Genomic DNA, 26,730 nt, shown 5'->3' on the forward strand with positions numbered 1-26,730 from the left:
TAATCACTGTTACGTTGAAACTGAAATAGGATCATTTTCTGCTATTTTTTTTTTTGTTCCTAGAAGCAGCAAGAACTGAACCTAATGATCAGTTAAGCAGTTATATGATACAGAGTTGCATACCGAAGAGTTATATGAAACAACAGAAAGTACAAATCTTCAATTGAGCATTTGCAATTTTTCAGTTCAGCATGTTATATACAATGAGTGATATTATAGATAGGATAATCACTACATTAGATTGTTTGGCGTGAAGTATAAGGTATAATAATCTCAAGATAAAATGTAGATAGTCATGGGATTATTTATTCCATCATTTATATTATAGGGATGGATAAGCTATTCCTAACTTATCTCGGAATAACTTATACTCCCAACCAAACGACCCCTAAGTATTGAGATAAAGAATCAATAATGAAATTGGACCAATTCTCTTTAACGATTTTAGATGTTGAAACTTATAAACACTTATTGATTTTAATTAAAAGATTCGAAATAGAACTTTTCTTCTTTTTTGCACGTAATGTAGATCTGAATGATTCAGATATGAGATGATTTGTTTTATGCTCCACTTCTGTCAATAATAAATCAAAAGAAAAGATATATACAGCCTGATTTGCAGATGAATCCAGCATTATAGCAAATAAAGCATCCAAGCAAGCTCCTTGTCCCAGTACCCCTCAAGTCGACAGTATGTTCATCAACACCTGCTTATTTACAACCAAGTTAAACATGTCATCATTTTGAAGTGCTAATTTTCATCAAAGCATAAATTTCGAGGGCCTATAGTATCTCGAAAGATAAATTATCAACAACAAAAAAAAAAAAACTAAACTAAGCCTTTATTCTAACTAGAAAAGGATTGAAATTATTCTCTTTTTTTTTGTTTCCAATCTTATTAAAAAAAGATTGAAATTATAATCCTATTTGGAGTTGGTTTTGACTTTAGCACCGCTCTATAAATAGGATAATTTGAGAGAATTATTCAATTGCTCATTAGTATTGTCTTTGAAAGAGATTTTTTTGAGAGAGCAAGAGAGAAGAAAAAGGCTCTTTTGCTGCCTGTCTTTTTCTTCTTCCGGCCACCTTTAGATCGTGTTTCTCGATTAACTAACCATTGGGTCGAGCTGAACAAACCTTCCTCTAGAAAAAAGTTGTCAATGGCTGAAAATGAAAATGACGGGGGTATATGGGCAGTTGTGAGAAGTTGCAGCAAGATGAACAACTCTGCTCATGTCGATCATAGTGTTCATGAGGATCCTACTCATATCAACTCTGCTCTTGTCGATCACAGTAGTGTTAATGAGGATGGCAACTCTGTTAACAACACACAAGACACAACTCTTTTTTCAAAAGAAAGCAATAGTGTTGGTGATTTTAGAGACACATTCGCCATGGAAAACAAGCATTACTTTGGGTTAGATGAAGTTATCAGTCTTGCCAATAACCTGAATACCAATAATTCAACAATTGAACCCCACAACCAAGAAAACCAAACTGAAACTTTTCCAAACACCCGACTAGAGATTGTAGAACACGAGGAGGAGAACAACGCGTTTATTTACCGCGGGAAGAGAACTGAAAGATATGAAATATTGGCTGAGGAATTGGGGAAGGCGGATCAATGGAGATGGAGAAAGAATACTACGAGTCCAACTGGAAAGACCTACTATTCATGTAGTGAAGTTAAAAAAAAATGTCCAGCAAAGAGACATGTTGAGCAAAGCTCAAAAGATTCAACAAAGGTGATCGTATCTTACAGAGGCCAACACAATCACCCTCCTCCTAACCAACATTCCAATGATACACAGGAGACCTAATGCTGCTGCGCATTAGGTAGAAGAGGGAAAATATTTTCCCTCTTCTACCTCAACGCTGTAATTAGGAACCGAATTCTAATTTGGATTGGTTTTAGAATTTAGAATTAAGTTGAAGTTAACTATTTTTGTCCTTTTTAGTTATTATTTTTCATTGTGATTTTGTTTATTTTTAATGTTTGGACATCTATAATTGATATACTATTAAGTATTGTGTTTTACGTTTTACTTGTGATTTATATTCAAAAGTATATTTAAGAGATTCAATCTCGTTCCTTCTCCTTATATATATATATAAAAAAACTTTAATAATGTTTCTAATTATTGATACAACTAAATATGTGAACTGAAAAGAAATCAAACCGAAAAGAGAAAAACTAAACCAAACCAAATTTATTTTGATTCGGATTAGGTTACACTTCTTCAAAATCAAAAATCAAAAAATTCAAACCGAATAATACAAAACCAAATGTACACCCTTATTTGTAATTCAAGCTAGTTGAAATTCTTTTGTGCCGTAGTAAGTCATATGGTATCTAACCAGGGGCAGAGCTACCTTAGTGTGTTTTTATTTAAGGTTGGATAGTTAAAGTGCCTCATTGTGCACTTTGAAAGTTTAAGATCAAAGTTAAAATTTGAAGTCAAGTTAAGAGACATGTTTATGTGTTATGCCTTTTACAATATTTCTCCATTATAATTCTTTCAAGATTTAAAATCAATTGATTGAATATATGATAATATTTTAAATAACTTATTAAAAGGTGCATAAAAATGGAAACATTCTTTAAAATAAATTCATCTAGCACTAAGAATTCATGGTAGTTTCGTGAACGCTAAATAATTCAAATAAAAACTCATAAAATGATGATAATTTAATATATATTTTCAATTTACTCACTCAATTTCTTTCTACATGTATTGTCACTTCGACCACACATATCTTTCAATAGATATCATCTTATAATCTTAGCATAATTTATTTTTTTCAAATTGGTTCAAATTCTTAATTAGTATATTACTAATCAATATTTAAAATAAAACTTATCACGTTATTAAATCTTACCAAAGAAATATATATTTGCCTAAACGATTATAGAAGCTTAATTAGATAAAGAAAAACGATTTTTGAAGAAAAAAGAAAAAGAAACAATGACTTCATGACAAATAACCCAAAATTAAATGACTAGATGATCAATCAACACCTCTGAAATTTCGATGCTGCCACAAAGTCTTGGTGATATCTTATGTAAGCTGAACAAATTACTATTTCCATCAATTCAAAGACTAAATATCAATCCAATGATACTAGATTAAAATAATTTAAATATGTTTCACTAGCATATATTATGAAATAATATGTAACAACTTTCGAAACAAAGTCTAACATTTTAAATGCCTAATATATTTCATAACATTAGAGATGCAATGTATAAGAAAATTTTCCAAGTTTTTTCTCCAAATATTTTTAGCAATATCTATGGCCAAACATGTCCCTAAAGTAACATAGTGACATGATTAAAGGTGTGTTTGATAGGAAAGAAAATGTTTTCCATAACTTTTTTCTAGGAAAATAAGTAAATTTCTTACTTATTTTCTTGTGTTCAATACGTGAGCAAAAAAATATTATTTTAAATATATTTGTATATAATCTAAGATAAATACTATGTAATATAGGGTGACATAAGTTAAGAGTAAAAATGAGGTATGTTAAAATGTAAAAACAACACAATTAATGTGGAATATCTCATGTAAAATTTATTTTACCTACTTCAACGTTGAAACTTGAAAGTCGTTTTACTCCCTCTTTTTTTTTTAAGAAACTTAAATTTCTAGAATAATATTTTTCAAAATATACATATAATTTCATTTCTTTTCTTTTTTTTAAAAAAAAGGGGTTATTAAACAATGTGATTAAGTATCTGTTTCTATAATTCTTGAAATTTCGTTATAAATAGTTAAAAAATGAACTGCCCATAACCGAACTGTTTGGGTTTGAAGTTTCCTGCATTACTGAATGAAGCCTTCCCCTTGAAAAAAAAGTTAGCAATGGCTGAAAACGAAAATGACTGGGATTTATGGGCAATTGTGAGAAGTTGCAGCAAGATGAACAACTCTGTTAGTGCTCTTGTCGATCACGGTGTTCATGAGGATGGCAACTCTGCTCTTGTTGATCACAGTGTTCATGGGGATGGCAACTCTGTTAACACAATTCTTTTCCAAGAAGAAAGTAATAGTGTTGGTGATTTTAGAGACGCATTCGCCATGGAAAACAAGCGTTACTTTGGGTTAGATGAAGTTATCAGTCTTTCCAAGAACCTGAATACCACCAAGAAAATCAAACTGAAACTATTCCAAACACACCACTGATGGTTGTAGAACATGAGGAGAAGAAGAAGGCGAGATACTCGATGCTAAGTTCAAGTACTGAGTCGGGCAACATGTTTATTTACCACAGAAAGATAAATATAAGACATGAAATATTGGCTGAGGAATTGAGTAAGGTGGATCATGGGAAATGGACAAAGTGTACGACGAATCCAACTGGAAAGATCTACTATTCATGTAGTGAAGTAGAAAATTGTCCAGCAAAGAGACATGTTGAGAAAAGCTCAAAAGACTCAACCAAGGTGATCGTAACTTACAGAGGCCAACACAATCACCCTTAAACAACACATTCCAAACACCCCACTGCTGATTGTAGAAAATGAGGAGAAGAAGAAGAAGAAGGCGAGTTACTTGATGCAAAGTTCAAGTACTGAGTCAGGCAACATGTTTATTTACCATGGAAAGATAAATGAAAGACATGAAATATTGGCTGAGGAATTGAGTAAGGCGGATCATGGGAGATGGAGAAAGTATACGACGAGTCCAACTGGAAAGAGCTACTATTCGTGTACTGAAGTTAAAAATTGTCCAGCAAAGAGACGTGTTGAGAAAAGCTCAAAAGACCCAACCAAGGTGATCGTAACTTACAGAGGCCAACACAATCACCCTCCTCCTTAACAACACATTCCAATGGTACACAGGAGACCTAATGCTGCTGCACCACGGGAAGACCCATCTTCTTACTCTCTACCTCTACTTTGTAATTCAAGCCAGCTTTTTACGAGAGAAATTCTTCTGTGCCGCAGTAAGTCAGTAGATTGTTTCTAACTAGACTACTGCTTCTTGATCTAGTAACTGTTGAAACTGAAATAGGATCTTTTATTTGGAATTTTGAATTTCTAGTGTTATTACTTTCTAATATAGTAATCAAGCTTTTCCCTTGGCATCTCTATCATTTTCAAGAATCACTGGTATTCTTTCTGTTCCTAGAAGCAGCAAGAACTAAACCTAATGATCAGTTAAACAGATATTCAAAACATGCAAAAGCGAGGCAACCTTTTTCTGTTGTTCTATGTTCATCGATTCACAGCTATATGATTTAGGACATCTTTTTCGATAAGTTCATCATATCATTGTTCACCAATGTTATTCTAGTCTATCTTGGATCTACCAACTTAAGAGACAGTGATTTCACAATCCACTGCCAATAAGTTTAATGCCCTTGGCATTATTTAAACAGGAGTCAATTTGTAAGTGTGGGGAACAAGAGCTTCTACAAGCTCTTATAATAGGAAATTTCAATAGTCACAGCTAGGCCTCTGCCATCTTAGCCATTGCTTCTTTTGACACCAGAACTGGCTGTAGACATATACAAAAACCTGAATTTTTGGTTTAAGATTGGCATCCTAACCTGCCATTTAGAGGGATTGTCCAAAATCGGCCCTGATTTATCACAGAACAATACCACATAGAGAGTCACAGACTCTTCAGGAAGCTATCTACCTGTTTGAAGATAATTGTGAATAATAAAAACTTCAAGCAATAGTATAGCATTTGTTTACTAACAGAGTTTCATACCAATGAGTTATATGAAACAACAGAAAGTACAAAACTTCAATTGAGCATATGTAATTTTTCAGTTCAGCATGTTCTGTACAATGAGTGATATTATAGATAGGATAAACATTACTTACATTGAGTATTAAGATAAAGAATCAATAATGAAATTGGTGGTGGACTACCAATTCTCTTTAACGATTTTAGATTTCTCGAGTATGAATTTCCCTTCCTTGTACTTCTGAGTTGGCTCATAAGCTCGTTCATACTTCCAGCCCAAAACCTCATTGCAATCCCCACAGAGTACATCAGCAACAGTATGAAGACCAGTCATGAGAGTTCTGTCTTCTTTAGCCCCAACGACAATATTCATCACATGAGTAAACAGAAAAGCTCTGCCATGCCTTCCCTGAAAAGCAATAGTATTTCTTTTCTTTGGACGAGGCTCAGAAACAAGATGACCACAGATAAAACCTAAACTCAGAAACAAGATGACCACAAATAAAAACTAACTAGTTAAGAATTATCTGATTCTTGAAGTGCAAAAGAGCAATAGCCCTTCCTTGCCCATTGTCAGATCAATGTTTATGCATTTACTAATTCTTGGACTTAAAAATAACAATCATTACATCCCCGTGAGGGATTAAGTCGAGAAGTTGTAAAAAGCATCAATAAGAGTGAGTTGATTCCACTTATTTTTCTTCATTTCTCATTAGGTTTTCCTTGACTACTAGTTAAGCCCATCCTTTACTTTGAGCTCAATACAATAGAGGGATTTAGTTAATAATATTCATCTGAAAGCACTGATCACATACAAATGAAAGGGAACCACAACTGAATAATAAGAGATACACGCAAAGCTTGACCCCAACTAATTCCGTATACAAGCATAATGAATATGCTTTTGAAGCATAGATATAAACAATCACCTGAAATGCCTTAGAGATTATATCATCATGAAGAGAGACATTGTTTCGACATTTATAGCAGCTGTACAAGCGAGGTCCAACTAATTCATCCATTCGACAAAAACTGATCACTTACCCCAGAAACCCAAATGACCAATTCCTACAGAAAACAAAAGATTTAAACCCGAAAAATCAATAAAACTAAACCCTTTACACTATGGAAGCAATAAGCCAAAGCATAACCCAATCGACCTAAAAAAAACAAATTTATTTACCTTAAAAGAGAAAATGCTTACAACCCAGATAGGTTTAACTTGCACGGCATCGATAGAAATTCTTATGAGGGATTTGGTGAAACTACCAATCACGAAACTGAGAAGAAATTTAAGTTGATATGACAAAGACAGGATTACGAAAAACAATTCAATATCAAAATATTTATCAAATAGAGAAAGCTAGGAATTAAAACAATACAATATTACAAGAATCTGAGCTGTAAAAAACAAATTCACAATCATCAATGAAAGAACAAAATCATGTTTGTTAGGAAAAGCAGAAATGGGGGAAAAAGTAAAAGGTTTGTTATTCTTTGCTTGGACTCACCTACCAGCATGAAAATCAGGAACGGATAAAGATGAAACAATTACGTAGCTATTCTTTGCTTGAGCGGATTTTGTTGGAAGATGAGAGCTCACTGTTGTGTACAGCAGTCGATTTCATGGCCACTCTGCCGCCCATTGATTTTGGGCCAAATATATATATGGAATTGATGGACATGCCCACGGTAAAGCCCAATAGTGAGTATGTAATCGCGTAGATCTTATTATTAACTCGAGGAGGTAAAGTAAAACCGTTCAACAATCTCTACGTAGGTTATAATAAAGTATTAAATTATCTATTGAATATATTTTTTGATACATAATTATTTTTTTTTGGAATAAAAATGAGATATAGTACTGATAACATATGTGTTTAGTTTTGTACTAATATATAAACTAAAATAAATTTTATTTTTATATATATGGTGAGCGAGATTGTGAGAGGGAGGAAAAAGGAGTGGAGAGGCAAGCGAGATTGGAAAAGGAGAGGAGAGGCGAGGCGAGCGAGAGAGGGCAGAGAGTGGAGAGAGGCGATTTGTATTTGTATACATGTAAGATAATTGTATATATGTTACTGATATACATATGTATCAATGATTGCATTTGTATATCTGCATAACTGTATGTATATAATTAGTATGTATGTGTATCAATGAATACATAGTATTAATGAAATACAATTTGTATCAGTGAATAAATTGTATACACTTTATCAATTTGTATTTATATATGTATAATTTGTACTTGTATATGTACAAGAGTGGAGAGAGGCGAGAGAGAGAAAGAGAGGTGCAATAATTATAGCTAAAATTAAGCCGCGAATGATAATTAATGAAAATTATAACTATATTAGTTAATTAACTAATATATATTCATTTATCCGCATAATTTTTATATAATAAATATTAGCTACCACTTACCCAAAAATTAATATTTGTACACTTCGCCCGCTACAGAATCTTATGGGTTACCGGAAAATAATGGGTAAGCCAGTCGTATTGAACCGTATCCGATCCCCACTAGAATTAGTTGACTCAAAGGAAAGACACCATCATTATCACCTAAATGTTTCATAAGATTTTACACTATCTTCACGTACTATGATGTGGTGCAGTACGTTACCACCACGTATTACTATTTCCGTAATTAGAGGTATCAGATTCAAGTCTTGGATATGAAAAGTTTTTTATAGGAGCTACGCGGCTCGAATCCAGAATAATCGAAATTATAGAACTTGGGGTAAGAAATTGGCTAGGGCACACATTATATATCATCTTATATTCTAACATTAACAAGTGAAAATCATCTTAATTGCCAAAGAAGATTACCCTGTTTCTTACACATCAACAGCATGATAACATACAAAGGCTAAAAGTAGTGTTTTTAACCCCATTTTCATGAACAGAAATCTTATTAATTTACACTCGATCAAGCAGTACTTGTTACATAAATAAGTGATGAATTTATTAATATTCTTTGAGAATTTTGGCAATCTCGATAATGAAACCTCCTTCTTTGTACTTCTGTGCAGGATCATAAGCTTTAACATACTTCCAACCCAATTCCTGCCCACACTTGCTGCAGAATATATCAGCAACACTGAAGGTACCTGTCATCAGTTTTCTATCTTCCTTTTTCCCCACCACTACATTCATAGCATGCCGAAAAAGGTATGCTCCTCCTGATTTTGCCTAACAAATATCAATTCATAGGTCAATTGAAGTTAAATACAATTTTATAAAGACGATTTGGGCTTATTTTTATCGAAAGCAGCCTATTTTTACATCACACAAGTTACGAGTAAGATCTGCCTACACCCTACCTTACTCAAATCTCAAACCTCACTTGTCAAATTGGACGGAATATATCTTGTTGTACGGATCAATTGAAGTTGAATGCAATTATTGAAAGATGATTTGGTCTTCTTTTTTTTATCGAAAACAATCCCTCCTTTATTCCGATATTCTATCTTCTTAAATTTCACTTGTGAGATTAGAATATCTATATATGTTGTTGTATGGATCAATTGAAGTCAACGGAGGATTACTTAAATAAACAGAGGAAAAAAGTAACAACGTGGAGTGATAAGTACTCTTTCATGCTTAACCGAAAGGTCTTGGGTTCGATTCTCCTTGAGTACGGAATCGCCTTTGTTAGAGAAAATTTTACTCCCAAATATGGACTTCCCGACGCGAAATCCGAATTAAAAAAAAAACAGAGGAAAAAAGTAGTCTTAGTAGTGAAGAAATAAGTGTAATTACCACAAAGCGTTTAGAGAGAAGATCATCTCGAAGAGCGATGGGATTCTGGCAAATTCTGCAGCTAAACAAAGGGTGATTATACGTAGCAGCGTCCGCCATTAATTAATTAACAGTGTGTGTCTGTATATATAAAAGAAAGAGAGGGAGAAGGGATTGAGTCTGATTATATGTAGATGCAATTATATATATAGGAGGAGGAAATTAGGGGATAATTGATTTTGAGATGCCAAATTCATTGTTGTTCGTTTTTCTGGCGTGGAAAAGTAGTAGTAATATACTAGTATTATTACCACCTGCGCAAGGAAGATGAATTTTCTAAGCAATTGCTTTTTGACAATGATGGAGGATAGGATAGGATAAAATAGGGGTGGAAAATACTATCTAGATGGAGACTTTTTTTGTCTTATTGTGGACTAGGTAGACCTCAAATGAGACTTTTGGCTTATTGTTTGTTATTTATAAGTTATAAATTGTACTCTCTCTCTTACTTATGATATCTTCAATCCTAAACTTTATTTTACTCTTCAAATATAGAATTTTTTATTTTTTCAAACAATCAATTTCAATTCAATTCTCTATTTTACTCTCTAAAAACAATTTTTTTTGTCTTTTCTCAATATTATATTATTATTTCTATTGCATTCTTATTTACTTATTTCATAATATAAATTCCTTCTTTCTTTTTCCCAAATAATTACTTTATATAATTTTCATGTAATATAAAATTTATTTTTTCAATTTTTTTATTTAATATAAAATTATATTTTATTTTAAATTTCTAATAATATAAATTGGAAGAAAATATTATATAATATACAAATTAATGAAAAAATTCAAATAAAAGTGAAATACAATTACATAAACACTCAACTTTCAAAATTATTACGTTACTCCCATAAATATTCTATTAATGCATTACGGAGTTCATTTTTGTCCTTAATTTTTTATGTCTAGCTAAAAATTGTTCAAATCGGAGATTTTCATCTACCATCATACCCTAATTTTTTTTTTCGAATAGTGCTAAATTTGACAACGACCGACCGGATTATTAAATTATTATTGTGATAAATTAATTATTATGTTATGTATTGTATTTTAAATTAAATTTTCATCTTATCATTTTAATTTTGTGCATTCTTTATAGTGAAAATCAAAAATAAAATTATATTATATTATTGACGAAAATTAGAAAAAAAATTAAAATATTTTAAATTCGGGATGAAAGTAGCATATATTAAATAATATATTTTTAAAAATATTATATTACATTTAAAAAGAATTATGAATATTAGATATTTAATTAATGACATTATATGTAAAATAATATGTTAATTAGAAAATAATAAAAATAATAATAAAATATTGAAAAGGTGAAATAGAGAGTGTGAATAGTAGTTCTTCAAATTTGGAGAACTACTATTTAACTCTCTAAAAATGAAGAATAGAGTCTAAAATAAAGAGGGGTTGGAGTATTCATTCTCCATTTTACTCTCCAAATATAGAGAATGGAGAGTAAAATAGAGGTGGTTTGGAGATGGTCTTAATAAGTGACATTTTTCATTCTTTGAGAGTTAAATATGTTAAGTTTGATTGATAATTTGCGCACAGAATCTTCAATTATTTTTGAAATGAAATTTATATATTTGTAAACTACGTAAAAGTACTATAAGTCATAATAATTGATAATTCAAAATGTATAAAAGATAGACTTGTTTGAATCTCGAAATCCACAAAGTGTCAAATAAAATGGGACAGAGGGAGTATGAGTTAGGAGTCTTTAATTTATCAAATTAATATAATTTAATTTAATTTTAAAAATTAATCAAATTGATTAGAGATGGCAAATGGAGGGATAGGATGGGGCGGATCAGGTTGAGCTTAACCCGTAAAAATTTTAACCCGCATCGCTCCGCACCGCATGATAACTTTTTTTAATTTTTAACCTGCTCGACCTTGCCCCACATAAACCCGTCTCACATGAATCTGCCCCGCATAAATTTTTTGATTGTTTCTCTTTTTTAATCAAGTTTGAAATTAAAAATAAAATTATTTTCTGATCAAATTGTTTTAATTTAATAAATAATAACTTAAAATTCTATTTTTAGAGCTTAGTTGGAAAGCAGGTAAGAAATTTTATTAGTTTTGATTTAACTATTTTCATTTACAATCTTCAATATTTTAGTGACTTTAAAGAAATTATATATAAATAATGATTTGTCACTCTTATAACATGTAAAAAGTTAAAATTAAGTTTGAAACATAAAACCGCATAGACCCACAACTAGGGGTGTTCGTGGTTTGGTTATTGATTAAAATCAAAACCAAACCAATCTAGTCGGTTTTTTTAAATTTCTAAAACCAAACGAAAAAAATAATTGTCGGTTTGATTATTGTCAATTTGGTACGATTTATTTTAGTTTTTCTGGTTTATTCGGTCTAAAAGTAATAATTTTTTTAGGATGTACCTATCTTGATAGACACAATCACCTAGTACATGAACAATCCACAAAAAAAATAATTATTGATTCAATTAAGCAATACTAGAGTTATCATTACACAAACAAAGTGATTCAATTAAAAGAAAGTGTGACTATTTTATGTGAAGTAAGGTAGGTAAAGACTAAAATGGATTTGGATGAACTTGGACTTAGGATTGTTATAGTCGGGCTAAAGTGTTGGGCTTTGATAGAATAGTAACGTTAAAGACTTAAGTTAATTAAAATTTAACAAAATATTTAAATTTTATTTATGAACAATATATAAAAAATTATAAAATTTATATATCTAATTTATAAGTTCGATTTGGTTATTCTTGCGGTTGTTTTTTTAGTAAAACCAAAACCAAACCAAATAGTATTAGTTTTCAAAATTTAAAACCAAACCAAATACTATCGATTTTCAAAATTGAAAACAAAACCTAACCAAATCAAATTGATTTTTTTAATCAATTAGGTTCGAATTGCGATTCGATTTGATTTTTTAACCGTAACCATGAACAACCCTACGTCCCTACCCGCAACCCATCCCACACCACATTAATTTTTAAAAAACCCATTTCAAGTCATCCCACACAACTTTAAAATTGCCCTGCCCCATAAAGCCTTAGAACAGCCCCGTAGCTTGTCCCATTACTGTATCGAAAATTGACTTTCGAAAAATACTAACTAAAAAGGACGGTAAAAAAAGATATGATAAAAAGAGAAGTAAATTTTCGTTTCGTACTTTGGTTCCTCAGAAGTACATTAGAAGGAAAAAAAACACAGAGAAGATCGTTGACGGATTTATAACTACTGTAAAATCGGGGTATAACTCCGATCTTAGAGCAGCAAATCGAGGTGTTTTGGGTCATTAATTCCTTTTTATTCTCCATCGAAATGGCAGATGCTTACTGGAGAGTCACCGACGGCCGGATACATCCCGTTTCTCTTCCTCCGGTCCCCTCAAAACGCCCGAGGACCGAAAATGGTACCTTTCATCTACTTCCCTTCGCTCTTTCAAGTGATTAATTTTTGCTAATTTGGGTCACATCGTTGTTCTTTCCCTGAATTGGCAAAAGCTAGGTTTTTTTTAAAGGGATATGTTCATAAATTGATCTGGTGTTACAAAATTAAAGTAGTAGGTGATTCGTAAGATTAAAGTGAGTAAAAAAAAGGATTTATTGGTGTGATGATTTTACCCCAATGCTCAAGGTAAATTTCCCTTTCTATAATCCAGTCGGAAAAGTATTTATTGTGCTAGCAATTGAAAATAAATATTTTTTTAAGGACTTCATTCATAGAAGTAAGAGGAACAAGTTAAAGAGGTAATTTTTTGTATCGGTTGGCCTAAATTCGATGATCAACTGAAACTTTACCTTGGTTGCTGGGAGCTTTTTGTTTCCTCAGATAGAAATGGTTATATACACGCAATGTGGTTAATCTCAGCAGTAAAAAATGGCGAAGGAGAAGGCGAAGGGGAAATGGGGAGGGGATTACAAGGTGGGAAATCGAACACTAACCAATGGGGTGGAAGTTTAGGTAGCTAATCAATTGAGCTACTAAGATCCCCTGATCTCAGCAGTTGATTAAACCTTGGACATTTTTTTCTTAATTATTAAGAGGAAAGTGGACAAGTCTTCTCCAAGTAGTTGGCTTGGTTTTCATTCTGTTCTCTCCTGTTGCTGACTTGATTCTGACAATGTTTGAACATCATGTTGCCTAGTTTAGGTTACCACTTTCTTGTTTGTTTGTACGCGTGTTCCTAGTAGCTTGTTTATCTATGAGTGTGCTTATTGGAGTTATTGCTAATTCTTCTCTATTGGGAAGTAATACCATCATTTGATGTTGTCACCTCATAGATGTTCCAAGTGGTCCTGAGATGCCTGGCAGTCATAGCCACAATGATGTACAAGGAATGCATCATGCCATTAGGGAAACAGATCCTATTGAAACATCCTATGAACAATACTTGCGAAGCGGGGTACTTAATTTTTGGTTCGTTTGTGTGTGGTTAATTTTCATATCCTTTTATGCTCAGTTCCTTGACAATGTATGAGTCTAACATATAGTTCAAAATTTATCAGCAAACTTCTTCGTATGCTGGTGGTGACTCTGCAAGATCCATGAGTAATGGAGTAGGCAGTCTTTCTATTGACGGTCCACGTGTTATGGGTTCTGTGGGATCAGAACCAGTTGCTGCTAGAAGCAGGACCATTGAGTTTGGAGGTGTTAGACCAGAAGTTCCTCTTCCACCTGAGGCTAGCAGTACATTGTTTGTGGAGGGGTTGCCTGCTAATTGCACCCGAAGAGAGGTGTCACGTATCCTTCTATACTGCTTCTCCCATTTCACTATTTTAGTTACCTTTCTAGTTCTTTCTTTGACTCCAGTTTGCAGATATATTTCGACCATTCGTAGGCTTCAAAGAAGTTAGACTGGTGATCAAAGAATCACGACATGTAAGAATACACCTATAGATTTATTTCTAGTCGTAGTTCTATTATGATGTTTTCTTAGGAATTCTCTGTTCCATCAACTTATGTAGCCAGGAGGGCATCCATTTGTTCTTTGCTTTGTTGATTTTATGAGTCCAGCCCATGCAGCCACTGCGATGGATACTTTACAAGGTGAGATTTCTGCACCCGCCATCAGTAAAATTAATCTTGTGACTTATCTGGTTTTAGGCTTGTAGTATAGTCAGTCTTCTATCAGAGCTTACTTATCGATGAGATACAACCAAAGTTCGGAGGGATACAATTTTAAGAAGTTAAAAGACTGAGTTGAGTGGCTAGAGAGGGCAATTGGAAGGAAGAGGTGTGGGATGCAGTGGACAGTTGTTCGGTGGATAAGGCCTTGGGTAATAATGGCTATAAAATTAAGAACTACCTGGCATTTAAGTCAGGCTGTAAGGAAATGGAAGGTTAACATAGCTTCTAAGTCAGGAAACTTAGCTTTCTCTAGCAAGTTTTCCCGTCCAGAGAGCAAGTGCAAATCATGACCATTATTTATTTTATGCAGTACTCTTTAATTAGGCTCTGTGAAAGCTAGCTTAAATGCTGGTAGTACTTTTTCGATCATTTCGTAGTGTTTGCTCTCTTTTTTTCACTGGATGCATCTGATCATAGACTCTTCTGTGATTGCACTCTTTATTTGGCTACCTGCATCTGAGACATAGCTTCTATGTTTCTAGCATGAAAGATTCTCCAGCCATTCCTGTGGAAAACAGAAGATTCCATAGACAAAAATGACTGTATTTCTTATATGTAGCCCTAGACAACCAATTTAATAGATATTGTTCCTTATTTCTTCCCTTTCCATTTGGTTAGTGGGGAGCAAATCTGCAGTCCGATTGAAGCACACCCAAAAAAAGTTATGATTTGCCAAAAGGAATTATGTTTCTCATCTTTCTTGACTCTAACAAGGAGGGAGTAGTCAATTTTTATTCACCTCTTCTGTAGTTTTTCATTTTGTTTCTTCGAGTGACTTTCACGTTAAACTTTTTTCTTCTAGTAATTGAAAGGGAATTGGAGTTCCTTAAAGGTAAAGGAAAATTTGCAGGCCTGTTTATAGCTTTGACATGCTTTTGACTTTGCATGACCTGATTGAATTCCAGTGCAAATTGTTTCGTGCATTAAGTTTATAAAGTGATCTCATGCCAGTTTTTGGACAACAAACACTAAGTTACATGTTTGCGCGTCTGTACCTAAATCATCAATGATGTGCGCGGCGTGAGATACTGTATCTCAATCTTGCAGGTTATAAATTGGACGAGCATGACCGTGATTCGCCCAACTTAAGGCTGCAATTTGCTCGCCGTCCTGGTGCCAGGTCAGGTGGTGGGTATCGCGGAAAGCATTGAATTATGCATCTTTACAGGTGATATGCTAGACTATGTGCACTTGACCTTTATTACTAACGATCAAAGGCTATGTTATCAATTCATCAATCGAGCTAAATTTTGGAACGACCCGCTCTGTAGGATCAACTTGAATTCGGAGATTACATGTTTAGATGTTATGCCAGCTTTGCGGTTTTGTGTTTGACATCTCTCTCTCTGAATGGGTGGTTTCATTAGGACCAGCCTTTTCTCCTTGCATGGGAAGAAATGGTAGTCGTCATTTCCGTGTCAATTTCTGCGCCGTCCTTTGCAGAACACGGGTGTTGTTATATTTCATATCCTGATTGCTGAAAGATGATTTCAGTTTTATCTGGTGCGTAGGATGTTATTTATAATATACCATTGTAACTTTAATGATAAGTGGGAAGTACTTTGTACTATTTTTAGAGTTGCTTGTTTGATCATGTGGTAAAAATCTCAGACTTGTTTCCTAGAGTTGACACTATTAGGTTTTAAAACCTTGAGCGGACGTTGCAAAGGAAATATTTGGCAAAAGAAAAGTAAATACGCTGGAGAACATAGTTTTTGGAACACTTGTTTGAAATAATCTTCAAATATTATTAAAAATTGTGAAATAAGAGATCTGTGGACACAACACAACACACAAGATGGTAAATTATTCAGTAGTTTTATAAATTAGACAAATATTGTTGGACATTTCAAAATAATATAGTGGGCAAATAAAGATAGATGGAGTGGCGGAGACGCTTTATCACGGTAATATCCCCCAAACTCTCAACTCCCACCCTTTTCGTATTCAAATATTTCACATTAATAAAAAAAAATAATTAATTGTTTGACAGTTGTATGTAGAAGATCAATCTCACGATTGATAACGTAATATTCATCATTTCAATTAATTAATTATTTACCTTAAATATCTCAAACAAATCCACACTTAAAATTACTAAAACAAATCTTCATAATCCTTTATATAGAAAATACTTAATAGTTACCTACCTTAACCCAAACACTGCACCTTTCAAAGATAATGAATCCTCATTTTTTTCCTCTAAAAGTCCTATTTATAGCCAATTCTTATTTTCTTCTTAAATCAATTAATATTCCGTACTTAGCCATATTTTTTTTACCAAATACGTATGATAATTAGGTACAAGAACTTTTAATCTTATCCTTCATTCAATACAAACAATTTTTTTGGGTTTTTAGAACAAGGTTTTAATGGCAGAAATACAAGTTGATGAAATGAATTTATCGAAAGAGGAGACTAATAAGGATGATGAAGAATGCCCAATTAAAGAAGTAGAAATGACAGTGCCAAAAACTGATGATCCAACAACACCTGTATTAACATTTAGAATGTGGTTCCTTGGGATCACTTCTTGTATTTTGTTATCTTTTGTGAATCAGTTTTTTTGGTATCGTACTCAACCGCTGACGATTTCATCGACAGCGGTTCAGATCGCAGTGGTGCCCATTGGGCACCTCATGGCGAAAATTATAACAAAGAGGGTGTTTTTCGAGGGCACGGGTTGGGCGTTTACACTCAATCCGGGCCGATTTAATATTAAGGAGCACGTGTTGATTACGATTTTCGCTAATGCGGGCGCTGGAACCGTTTATGCTACGCATATATTGAGTGCTGTTAAACTTTACTATAAGAGACCACTTGAATTTTTTCCAGCATTGCTTATCATGGCCACAACTCAGGTAACTTTTTCTAGTTATTATATTCTTGTTTTTTTATAAAAGAAAAAGTATCTGTTTTTTTTTTTACATGCTTTTGTTATTTCATAGTATATTCAACTGTTATATTTGATGAGTTTGATTAAATTTTGTATATATGTGTATGAAAATTTATTTCCTCTGTTTAAATTTGTTTGGTGCATTTGGAGTACGGTGGTCAAATCCCTAATATTGTGAGTAGGGGTGTCAAATGGGCGGGTTGGGTTGAAATTGGAGATATTAAAATGGGTTGAAATAGAAATTGGGTCGGGTCTTGACCCGCCCAAGTTTACTTTGGTCTAAAAAAAAACGGGTTGGATCTTGACCCGGCAAATCTCAATAATTTTAACATAGTGATATTTAACTTTTATAATCATAATTCGAATTTCAGCTCAAGATTTTTTTTTAAAAAAAAGTTACAAACGGATAGATAAATCCTAAAAGATGTTAAATAGATAATAATTCATACCTTTAATATAGGAACATATCTTAGTAAAAAGTTTTAAAACAGGTTGAAATTGGAGATTGAATTGGGCTCAATTGAGAATTATCTTAAAATGGGTTAGGCTTGAATGAGTTGAGATTGAACCCAATTCAAATTATTTTGAGCCCAACCCTTAAAAATTCTGGGCGGGTTATATATGTTTGGGTTCATTTCTGACACCCCTAATTGTGAGAAATAAATAATATGAAATCTTCAATTGTTTTGAAATAAAATCAATATAATTAAAAATTAAATAAAAAAATATCCTTTGACCATTCCAAACAAATTGAAATGGAGTGGAGAGAGTACTAATTTTACTCGGTATAGTTTTACTCGAACATAATAATATATACATGTGAAAAGTCACTTAAGTTTTTTAAACAAAACTATTGAATTTTGGTGTGAATTTAGACGTAGAATCTTCTTTTTTTTTTTTTTTAATAAACCTTGTATATATATAAATCACAATAATTATAAAACATTTAAAAGACATGTGAAAAAGCTCATTTGACTCTTCAAATAGTAACTTTTGTCATAAAGTGACAAATATAAAATTATGAATCCATAATCAAATAATGCAATATGTTCAACCTTTAAAAACTTTACTAGCTAATTGAGTTGTTCAACCTTTGTAGTTATAAACCTGTCTGAAATATTTTATGAGTTGATATTTACTACCTAAATTTGACACAAGTCACTAAAGCTACACTTTATAGCAGTATTCTCTTCAGACTTCATTTTGTACGAATATACTGAATATGTTGTTATTTATATTTATATATCTACAAACAAATGACAGATGTTAGGTTTTGGTTGGGCTGGTATTTTCCGGAAGCTTCTTGTTGAGCCAGCAGAAATGTGGTGGCCAGGTAGTTTGGTTCAGGTCTCCTTATTCAGGTATATATGCATTTGTTTATGTTACACCATGATAGTAGATTAGTTACTAGTTATATCAGGTTGTCTATAGATTTGATTTTAAATTTGATACGCACTATCAGATTGCCTAAAAGATAATTATAACCATCACTAGAAGTGGTACTAGTAACATGGAAAATGAAATAGATTACATGTTACAACGCGTTAAAATACACCCGTAGTGTAAAATATTCACTTGTATGTAGTTTTTGTTGTGTAGATATTTTACAGATGAGCTGGTACTTAGTATTGTATAATTGTGCAGGGCTCTGCACGAAAAGGAGAATAGAGCAAAAGGCAGTACAACACGGATACAGTTCTTCCTCATAGCCTTAGTTTTCAGCTTTGCATACTACGTTTTCCCTGGTTACCTTTTCCAGATGTTGACATCATTTTCTTGGCTGTGTTGGTTTGCTCCCAAATCCATCTTTGTTCAACAGTTGGGCTCTGGTATGCAGGGCCTTGGTATTGGTGCCATAGGATTCGATTGGACAACCATTTCATCGTACCTTGGAAGTCCTTTAGCTAGTCCATGGTTTGCCACTGCTAATATTGGAGTTGGTTTTGTACTTGTAATGTATTTCATGACTCCGCTCACTTATTGGTACAACGTTTACAAAGCCAAGACTTTCCCAATTTTCTCTTCTGACCTCTACACGGTAAATGGGACGGAATACAACACTGAGGGAGTCATTGATCCACACTTTCAGCTTGATTATGCTGCCTATAATCAATATGGTCAGTTGCATTTGAGTACCTTCTTTGCCATGACATATGGTCTTGGATTTGCTGCTCTTGGCGCTATTTTTGTGCACGTTTTTCTCTTCCACGGAAGGTATGATAAATTGAATGCTAGAGCCCTTAAGAGATCGTTGCACGACTAATGTATAACTTTTACATTATAATCTCTGCATTAGCAGACCATAAACGAAAGATCCCTTGATAATGTTTTCTTTTGAATGCCATTCTTTTTTGGCTCTGATTGAAAGAATTTGTATTCTGCAGTGAAGTGTGGAATGGATTCAGAGAAGCATTCGACCAGCGAAAGAAATTAGATGTGCACACAAGGCTAATGAAAAAATACAAGCAGGTTCCAATGTGGTGGTTCCATATTGTTCTTGTTGTAAACATGGCCTTAATCTTCTTCATTTGTCAGCATTATCTCGAAACATTCCAATTAACTTGGTGGGGTGTATTGCTAGCTTTTGTTATAGCCTTTGGTTTCACTCTACCCATAGGAATAATTGTTGCTACTACGAACCAGGTAACTCAATCACCCGAAAACTGATATCTCTTTTATGTTTGAATTAGTATGTCATGTTCGTGTCGTTTTGACTTTATTTCTGTTTTGAATCAGCAACCAGGTCTTAATATCATCACAGAGTATGTTTGGGGGTATATGTACCCTGGATTCCCTGTGGCTAACATGTTGTTCAAGGTGTATGGGTACATTAGCATGGCCCAAGCTCTTAGTTTTGTCTATGATTTCAAGCTTGGTCACTACATGAAAATTCCTCCAAGGGCAATGTTTATGGCTCAGGTAATTAAGTTCTGTTGTAGTAATGCTTAGTGTGGACACTTTGACCTACTCTAACACTTCACGCCCATATCCAACTTGAGCGTGGACCGGGAGCCCAAACGAGGATGGATCTGGCTCTGATATGCCACGAGTGTGGGACTTTGACCTACTCTAACATAGACTTCTATTTTCTTTTCAGATGCTGGGAACATTCATATCAATAATCATATACACAATTACTGCATGGTGGCTCATGGGATCAGTGCCAAATCTCTGCGACGTCTCCGTGCTACCAGCCAACAGCCCGTGGAAATGTCCACAGGACCGTGTTTTCTACGATGCCTCTGTTATCTGGGGGCTCATTGGGCCAAAAAGAATATTTGGATCACTTGGTGTTTACTCCAATGTCAATTGGTTCTTTCTAGGAGGAGCCATTTCCCCTATAATAGTTTGGTTGGCACAAAAGATTTTCCCTAAGCAGAAATGGATTTCCCTCATACACATGCCAGTACTACTGGGCTCAACAGCCATGATGCCTCCAGCAAGCTCAGTGAACTACACGAGTTGGCTGATTGTAGCATTCCTTTCTGGTTATGTTGTCTACAGACGTTGGCCTCACTTGTGGGAACGTTACAACTATGTTTTATCTGGTGGTCTGGATGCTGGAACTGCTTTCATCGCGGTCTTGTTGTTCATCACCATACAATCGAAAGATATCAATATCGACTGGTGGGGAAATAATATAGATGGATGTCCGTTGGCTGCTTGTCCTACGGCTAAAGGGGTTCCTGCTATAGGATGTCCAGCCATTCTGTAATTTCTTTTAGAAGTATATCTTGAAGTCATTAGTTTCTATACTAGTTCATGAACTCATCAGTCTTTTTCAACATCTTGTACAATCTTTCTCTGAACTTGCACTTACTAATTTAGGAGTTTATTAAGATTCCAAATATTTTCATGTTTATACCATCAGTGGTAGCTTTTTGTTGACACATCAAACTTTCTTTATTCTTCTCTTGTTATTTCATCACATCACCCTATGGCCATTTAATTTGAGGAAATGATCTCTTATGACCGGAAAGCGAAGGGACTGAGTCAAAACTTGAAAGGACCAAATAAATTGGTATATTGAAACAGTACATGACAATTACTCATTGATCTTCAAATCTGCTTTTACACTATGAGGCCACATAGGCCTAGTGGCAAGTGGCAACACTAAACTTTACATAGGAAAGACTAAGATTCATAATTGACAGATCCATTCTAAAATGTGTGTGTATTAAACAGTTCGAGATAATAATAAAAGGGAAAAACCAATGGCATGAATGTGCTATATGCTTCAGTGTAGATGATCTACTCATCCTATGCTGAACGTCGGTTAGAAAAAGGAAGACTGTTGAGGAAGCACATTCAAGTGAGATAGAACTTTAGCAGCTAAAGATTTCATGTCACTTCTTCCTTTCTGAGTGATTTCCACAAGTGACATCTGGGCTGATGTCCCATACTTGAGCTTCAACTCTATCATTCGAAATAGCCTCTCCAAGGCCTTGAGAGCTTTTTCTTGTAAAATGATAGAGGATGAGCTCAACAATTTTATGATTGGAGCGATGGCATTGGCTTCTGCAAGTAATTTAGAACCATTCTGCAGCTGTTCACCTTCAATTATTGTCAAGATTGCATCTAAAGAAGCTTCAGCAGCTGCAGGATCTGGCTCATCTAGCACTTCCGCGAGGGGTCTGAGAGCATTAGCCTCTAAAAGGCAGAACGAGGATTCCACACTGCAAAATCCTAGGTGAACGGGACAGTTTTGTGTCGATGAGGCGATACAGCAACTTAACATCCAATTTTTTCTAGCTGGCTGCTTGCTCAGCTTTTGTGAGCTTTCTGAAAACTGCTTTAAAGAAGTAGCTGCACTTTTTTTGGTTAAACAACTGCCTGATGCTAGAAGGGATACTAGAAGAGGAATAATACCGGTTTCAGCAACTTGTGTTTGTATTTCTGGATTTGTTGGAACAGTAAAACGGCAAAGGGCTCCAGCAGCATTCTCTACAATTTCATTTCTTAGTGAAGCATGGGCATTTCTACCACGCAGACGGTCTAAGATGACATCAAGTGCCCCAGCATCAAGAAGGTGCTGGGACATTGAAAAATCTTGAGGAAGATGAGAGATTATTCCCAATGCAGCAGCAATCTCTTCTTCATTATCTGAAGTTCTGATGATCCGTACCAAGTTCCCAATGCAGGTATTGTTTACATGCTCTAAGAGAATATCGTCATTACCATCTTTTGCCAATAAATAGAAGAGTTTCACCGCATCAGCCCGTACATCACGGTCATCAAGCTCACATAGGTAGACTAGGACCTTAATTGCGGAAATCTGACAATGAAACAATTAGTGAAATGACAGTTGAAGTCAGAAGTCAAATTGTGTTTATCTACTTGCACTTCAAGACCTGACAATAGTGTGAAATTTAGTTAATTGATTGTAAAGGAGGAACACTTGTTCAAGGACTGCCAATCACTCGCCTGGTGCCGATGAGATAAAAAGGAGAGCAGTCATGAAATCATTTCAGGTAATTAAACATAAAAAGGACACCTCCTATACATACTAGCAAGTCGGTTAACAAAATCTTAGAGAAACTAAAGCATCAGAGTCAAAATGCTTCCAACAGCTTGATAATGTTTAAGCTTTTGGTAGTCCCTTAATTCAAAACTTCCTCCCCTTATAATACAACCCAAAGCGTCAATGTCTCTTTCCTAAAGAGGATCATCAGTTAACAGTTAAATAGTTATCTTTAGAGGGAATTGTGTTCTTCTAGAAGTTTATGTCTTAAGGGGTGAACTAGCTATAGTGTCACAAGTTACATTCAATTCTGCTAGATTATGCAAACATATCTAAGATACTTTATCAGATCTACGCACCTGTCTCAGTTTGGTCCGGATATCAGAACCAGCAGGAGATTGGCACATTGCTTGAAAGATACGAAGAATGCTTTGTTGCACATTAGATCCAGTCAACGATATAAGAGAAAAGAGTTTAAAGATGTCGTCATGAGACTCCAACAATGAAACCTGCACATCCTCTGATCCTTCGGAATTTTTTGATATAGCAAGTTGCATAATTGTTGCTGCCACATTTTCCCGTATTTCTGTTGTCAAGGTGTGACAAAATAGTAGTTCAAATAGCAGGTCACTGACACCTTCCTTTATCATCAACTGACCATTTTTTGGGACAGTTGAAAGGCTTTGGAGTGCCTTGACAGCAATGATTTTCATCTCTGTATTGCTATGAGACAGAAGTTCAAGAAGTGGCTTCAGTGCCCCTTTTTCTGTGAGGTGCAGCTTAATCTGGTCGCTCAACTGGATGTCTGACAAGGTTTTGGCCATGATAATAAGCTTACTTTCAGTTCCTGCACCAATGAGATAGACCTTTAGAAGTTGTGTTTACAGCTTCTGAAAGTAATTCCGAATTCAAACAACAAATGATCATCAGCATAAAATCTTCCTTTTCAGATTTACCAACAAGAAGTTATCTATCACTATATGTAGACACCTGAAATCAGGATTTCATTCTTGAATCGTATGCCATGCTGTCCCACATAACTTATTGGTCCATACCCTTTTCGATGTTTTGACTTTATAAAAGATATCAGAGTGCTAACGTTCTTCCATTAGTTCTTTATGTTGGCCTAATTTCCTTAATGGATAAGCTTTCTCATCCAGTCAAACTGTTAGGTACCTTGTGATTTCCATGAATTGCAGACACCTTAAGGTCTCCGGGAAAGTTCAGGAATGCATAAACCATGTTTATAACATAGTTTATTCTTTATATGTGAATTTCTAGCTAAAATAGTGCATAAATGCTCTAGTAGTGTTCAGGGTTTGCTGGATTGAGTTTAAAACATTTAAGTGGATCAAATATAAGACTAGCTATATCATCTAAGATGATAAATGTGTTCCATTTGCCACAGATAAGATATGCTTGTTTGTCATGATGACATTGATAAAGCTCCTGCTTAACCTTGCACCACATCCAAGAAAACATCCAAAAGCAAACAAAAGAAAATGACCATAGCCTAAGTTATGCAGTAACCTTTGGTCTAAAAAATAGCATTCTTTTCAGCTGTAAAGTTTGATAGTTGTTAAGAAAGTACCTGAACATAGATGTTGTAGTAAGGGTGCACCATAATTTAATCTTGCCATCTCAATAACATTCTGATCAAGGAATGAGAGACTCTCTAAAATTTCACTTGCATACTTTGCAGCTACAGAGTCCTCACTATTCATGAAAGTAACAAGTAGAAGGATGCAACCCTGGACATTGCCAATCAAGTTCTGAACTATACTACTTCTGGATAGCTCCAAAAGCAGCTGCAAAGCCAATATGCTTTCTTCGGGTTTGCGTGCAAGAGATCGCACTACCAACCCAATAGCATTATCTACTGTACCTATTCTTTCCTGCAAGGACAACAAGATAAAAATATATTTAAATCATTTGGAATAGACCCAAAAGTTTCCTCTAATAAAAGTCTAAAACTTAGTAGAACATGTATCCATTTGATAACTATATTTATCTGTGGAAATTGTGTGAGATATAAGTGAAATTTGCACAAACGCCATGGTGCTACTGATGTATATGCATTATTGGCTATAGAAGAAATTGCAAAAGATCAGAATAGTGAAATGTACACTAAAGAGTACCTTGCCTTCTTCACTATCCTTTGCGAGAGCGTAAAGTATCATTAAAGCATACTTTCTTATCTCAGTATTATTTGCACGTAGAAGATCTATAGTAACTGGAATGTAATTCTCCATCACGATCCATTCTCTCTGCAACTCACTCCTTGCACACAACTCCAGCAACTTCTGTAAAGATTGAAGCACTTCTTCCTCATTGTTTGTTTGAATTTTCAGTTTTAGGGACGCAATGGTGATCATGATGTTTCTGTTTTTCCATTCTTCAATTGACTGACGCAGGGTTTTATTGGACCGAAGATCTGACTTTTTCAAGTGTTTTTTGGTCAAGGGACACAGCTTATTGCCATCTGCTAACCACTTCTCGATAGCTATCCTTTCAAATATCTGCCCAGAAGAAGTCTCCACCGGATCTTCCATGACATCTCCAGTAATTGGGCAGTAAAATGACTGCAAAGGTTCTAATGATTGCCTACCCAAAGAGTTTCTTTTAGTCAAATAATTTGTCTGTTTTTCTTCTGCAGTTGTAAGCAAGTCAGCCTTGCCAAGCAATAGAATGATCCCTTCCATCCGTAATGTCTCCGTCAGGTTCTTCCCTTGTTCACTACTTGCAATTTCTGCCTTGAAATTTCCAAATTCTCTCTTCAGTACTGATTGCTCATTTGCTATTCCAACAGCTCTAGCAATACAAATGAGCAAATCATTTGCATAGGATCTATCAATATTCCTCTCTTGTATCCCTGATTCAATTTTCTCCGAAACTTCTTCCTCCTCTTTAGAGACTTCATACTCAGTATCCAGCATGTTCTTGCATAGATCTTTAAGCTGGTCAGTGATTTCAGGTAAAACATTCAGATGTTCCGAAGTTATTAGCAACAAAGTCCGACTAATATCCCTCGTACTACTCTCAAAATACTTGACGATTCTCCTACAATTTAGTAAGAGATAGATTTTGTTTCTATTTCTGCAGTCCAAAGCTAGTTGTTTGATCACTTCTATCTCCAACTTGAGATCCTCAAAAGCAGGACTTAAGTTATTAATTTCACTACTTTCAGACTTAGATAACTCTTTTAGGACCAAAGCAATCTTCTCCAAGAATTTTGAAAATTTATTGAAGTTCTCCTTCTGCACAACAACAGAATTTGTAGCCTCTATTGTTTCAAATACAAGTCGAGTTATTTCAGTGACAACTTCTGAAGCTGGGACGAGAAAAACATCGTTGGATGGATCCTCTGGCATGATATCACTCTAAGGAAGGCAAAAGAAAAAGCCAAATCCCTTGATCCTCCTTTATGCTAGCTCATTAGATAGCCAATCTTTAGCCCTTCCGGGGAACTATGTTGCTCAGATTCTTATAAAAGTCAGCAGGTGCGTGTTGGATTCTCGAAAAGTAGTGTATTTTGAGAGAATCTGACACGGGTACGGCATCAAAAGTGAAGACTCAGCACAACTTAGCCAGGGAACATGTAAAGATAGAATATCCGTGTTAAGGTCCCACAGGAATACCTGCATCAATTTCCATCAATGAAAAATTTTCAACTGTCTCATACAGTTGAATTTCAGTACTCAAATTTTGATTCTAATTCAGGCA

General features: G+C 34.5%; 9 protein-coding genes across 11 annotated transcripts in view; 5 read left to right on the plus strand and 4 right to left on the minus strand.

Moving 5' to 3' along the window:
* Positions 1-881, minus strand: part of LOC125813760 (thylakoid lumenal 17.4 kDa protein, chloroplastic) — a 115,547-nt gene extending 114,666 nt beyond the window's left edge. The window contains exon 1 of the mRNA XM_049493231.1: positions 875-881. The gene's annotated coding sequence lies outside the window, so the exon portion shown is untranslated. The remainder of the gene's footprint in view (positions 1-874) is intronic.
* The window catches only part of LOC125813770 (ubiquitin-60S ribosomal protein L40), a 275,584-nt gene that overhangs the window by 115,730 nt on the left and 133,124 nt on the right, over positions 1-26,730 (plus strand). The gene's annotated exons all lie outside the window — the stretch shown is intronic.
* On the plus strand, positions 1,161-1,820 carry LOC125813992 (probable WRKY transcription factor 33). The gene has a single exon (XM_049493471.1). It carries the CDS (start codon positions 1,161-1,163, stop codon positions 1,818-1,820), a length of 660 nt encoding a protein of 219 aa, XP_049349428.1.
* Positions 3,864-4,820, plus strand: LOC125813993 (WRKY transcription factor 22-like). Its single transcript, XM_049493472.1, has 2 exons — positions 3,864-4,119; positions 4,519-4,820. Exons 1-2 carry the CDS (start codon positions 3,864-3,866, stop codon positions 4,818-4,820), a joined length of 558 nt encoding a protein of 185 aa, XP_049349429.1.
* LOC125813776 (protein yippee-like At4g27745) lies at positions 5,739-7,327 on the minus strand. Of its 3 annotated transcripts, none has more exons than XM_049493245.1 (4): positions 7,303-7,327; positions 6,883-6,979; positions 6,629-6,767; positions 5,739-6,108 (listed from the first exon to the last, which is right to left on the minus strand). In XM_049493245.1, the coding sequence occupies exons 3-4, from the start codon at positions 6,719-6,721 to the stop codon at positions 5,881-5,883; spliced, it is 321 nt and encodes a 106-aa protein (XP_049349202.1). In that variant the 5' UTR covers positions 6,722-6,767; positions 6,883-6,979; positions 7,303-7,327; the 3' UTR covers positions 5,739-5,880. The 3 variants fall into 3 exon arrangements, with proteins under 3 accessions (XP_049349202.1, XP_049349203.1, XP_049349204.1); XM_049493246.1 differs by having other exon boundaries at positions 7,211-7,316; XM_049493247.1 differs by lacking the exon at positions 7,303-7,327 and adding an exon at positions 7,215-7,254.
* On the minus strand, positions 8,543-9,690 carry LOC125813774 (protein yippee-like At4g27740). Its single transcript, XM_049493244.1, has 2 exons — positions 9,468-9,690; positions 8,543-8,897 (listed from the first exon to the last, which is right to left on the minus strand). Exons 1-2 carry the CDS (start codon positions 9,564-9,566, stop codon positions 8,673-8,675), a joined length of 324 nt encoding a protein of 107 aa, XP_049349201.1. The 5' UTR covers positions 9,567-9,690; the 3' UTR covers positions 8,543-8,672.
* Positions 12,677-16,226, plus strand: LOC125813761 (RNA-binding protein 2-like). The gene is made up of 7 exons (XM_049493232.1): positions 12,677-12,932; positions 13,804-13,925; positions 14,029-14,263; positions 14,340-14,401; positions 14,488-14,569; positions 15,698-15,818; positions 15,922-16,226. Exons 1-6 carry the CDS (start codon positions 12,842-12,844, stop codon positions 15,799-15,801), a joined length of 696 nt encoding a protein of 231 aa, XP_049349189.1. The 5' UTR covers positions 12,677-12,841; the 3' UTR covers positions 15,802-15,818; positions 15,922-16,226.
* LOC125813722 (oligopeptide transporter 6) lies at positions 17,023-21,301 on the plus strand. Its single transcript, XM_049493181.1, has 6 exons — positions 17,023-17,511; positions 18,810-18,907; positions 19,191-19,760; positions 19,931-20,189; positions 20,283-20,465; positions 20,644-21,301. Exons 1-6 carry the CDS (start codon positions 17,023-17,025, stop codon positions 21,259-21,261), a joined length of 2,217 nt encoding a protein of 738 aa, XP_049349138.1. The 3' UTR covers positions 21,262-21,301.
* On the minus strand, positions 21,719-26,528 carry LOC125813716 (U-box domain-containing protein 44-like). The gene is made up of 4 exons (XM_049493169.1): positions 25,146-26,528; positions 24,599-24,902; positions 23,367-23,854; positions 21,719-22,821 (listed from the first exon to the last, which is right to left on the minus strand). The coding sequence occupies exons 1-4, from the start codon at positions 26,376-26,378 to the stop codon at positions 21,823-21,825; spliced, it is 3,024 nt and encodes a 1,007-aa protein (XP_049349126.1). The 5' UTR covers positions 26,379-26,528; the 3' UTR covers positions 21,719-21,822.

This window comes from Solanum verrucosum, unplaced genomic scaffold (genome assembly GCF_900185275.1).
Source record: "Solanum verrucosum unplaced genomic scaffold, falcon-dt-bn FXZP01000205.1, whole genome shotgun sequence".
Taxonomy (NCBI): domain Eukaryota; kingdom Viridiplantae; phylum Streptophyta; class Magnoliopsida; order Solanales; family Solanaceae; genus Solanum; species Solanum verrucosum.

Coding starts and splice junctions, on each gene's coding strand:
- LOC125813993 (XM_049493472.1), top strand. CDS start 3,864: ATGGCTGAAAACGAAAATGACTGGGATTTATGGGCAATTGTGAGAAGT. Junction 4,120..4,518: donor TGGGTTAGATGAAGTTATCA/GTCTTTCCAAGA, acceptor TGCTGATTGTAG/AAAATGAGGAGAAGAAGAAG.
- LOC125813992 (XM_049493471.1), top strand. CDS start 1,161: ATGGCTGAAAATGAAAATGACGGGGGTATATGGGCAGTTGTGAGAAGT.
- LOC125813722 (XM_049493181.1), top strand. CDS start 17,023: ATGGCAGAAATACAAGTTGATGAAATGAATTTATCGAAAGAGGAGACT. Junction 20,190..20,282: donor TTGTTGCTACTACGAACCAG/GTAACTCAATCA, acceptor GTTTTGAATCAG/CAACCAGGTCTTAATATCAT. Junction 20,466..20,643: donor GGGCAATGTTTATGGCTCAG/GTAATTAAGTTC, acceptor TTTTCTTTTCAG/ATGCTGGGAACATTCATATC.
- LOC125813761 (XM_049493232.1), top strand. CDS start 12,842: ATGGCAGATGCTTACTGGAGAGTCACCGACGGCCGGATACATCCCGTT. Junction 13,926..14,028: donor AACAATACTTGCGAAGCGGG/GTACTTAATTTT, acceptor AAAATTTATCAG/CAAACTTCTTCGTATGCTGG. Junction 14,570..15,697: donor TGCGATGGATACTTTACAAG/GTGAGATTTCTG, acceptor TCAATCTTGCAG/GTTATAAATTGGACGAGCAT.
- LOC125813776 (XM_049493245.1), bottom strand. CDS start 6,721: ATGGATGAATTAGTTGGACCTCGCTTGTACAGCTGCTATAAATGTCGA. Junction 6,109..6,628: donor TAATCTCTAAGGCATTTCAG/GTGATTGTTTAT, acceptor ATTGCTTTTCAG/GGAAGGCATGGCAGAGCTTT.
- LOC125813716 (XM_049493169.1), bottom strand. CDS start 26,378: ATGCCAGAGGATCCATCCAACGATGTTTTTCTCGTCCCAGCTTCAGAA. Junction 23,855..24,598: donor ACTACAACATCTATGTTCAG/GTACTTTCTTAA, acceptor TCATTGGTGCAG/GAACTGAAAGTAAGCTTATT. Junction 22,822..23,366: donor TCCGGACCAAACTGAGACAG/GTGCGTAGATCT, acceptor TTTCATTGTCAG/ATTTCCGCAATTAAGGTCCT.
- LOC125813774 (XM_049493244.1), bottom strand. CDS start 9,566: ATGGCGGACGCTGCTACGTATAATCACCCTTTGTTTAGCTGCAGAATT. Junction 8,898..9,467: donor TTCTCTCTAAACGCTTTGTG/GTAATTACACTT, acceptor GATATTTGTTAG/GCAAAATCAGGAGGAGCATA.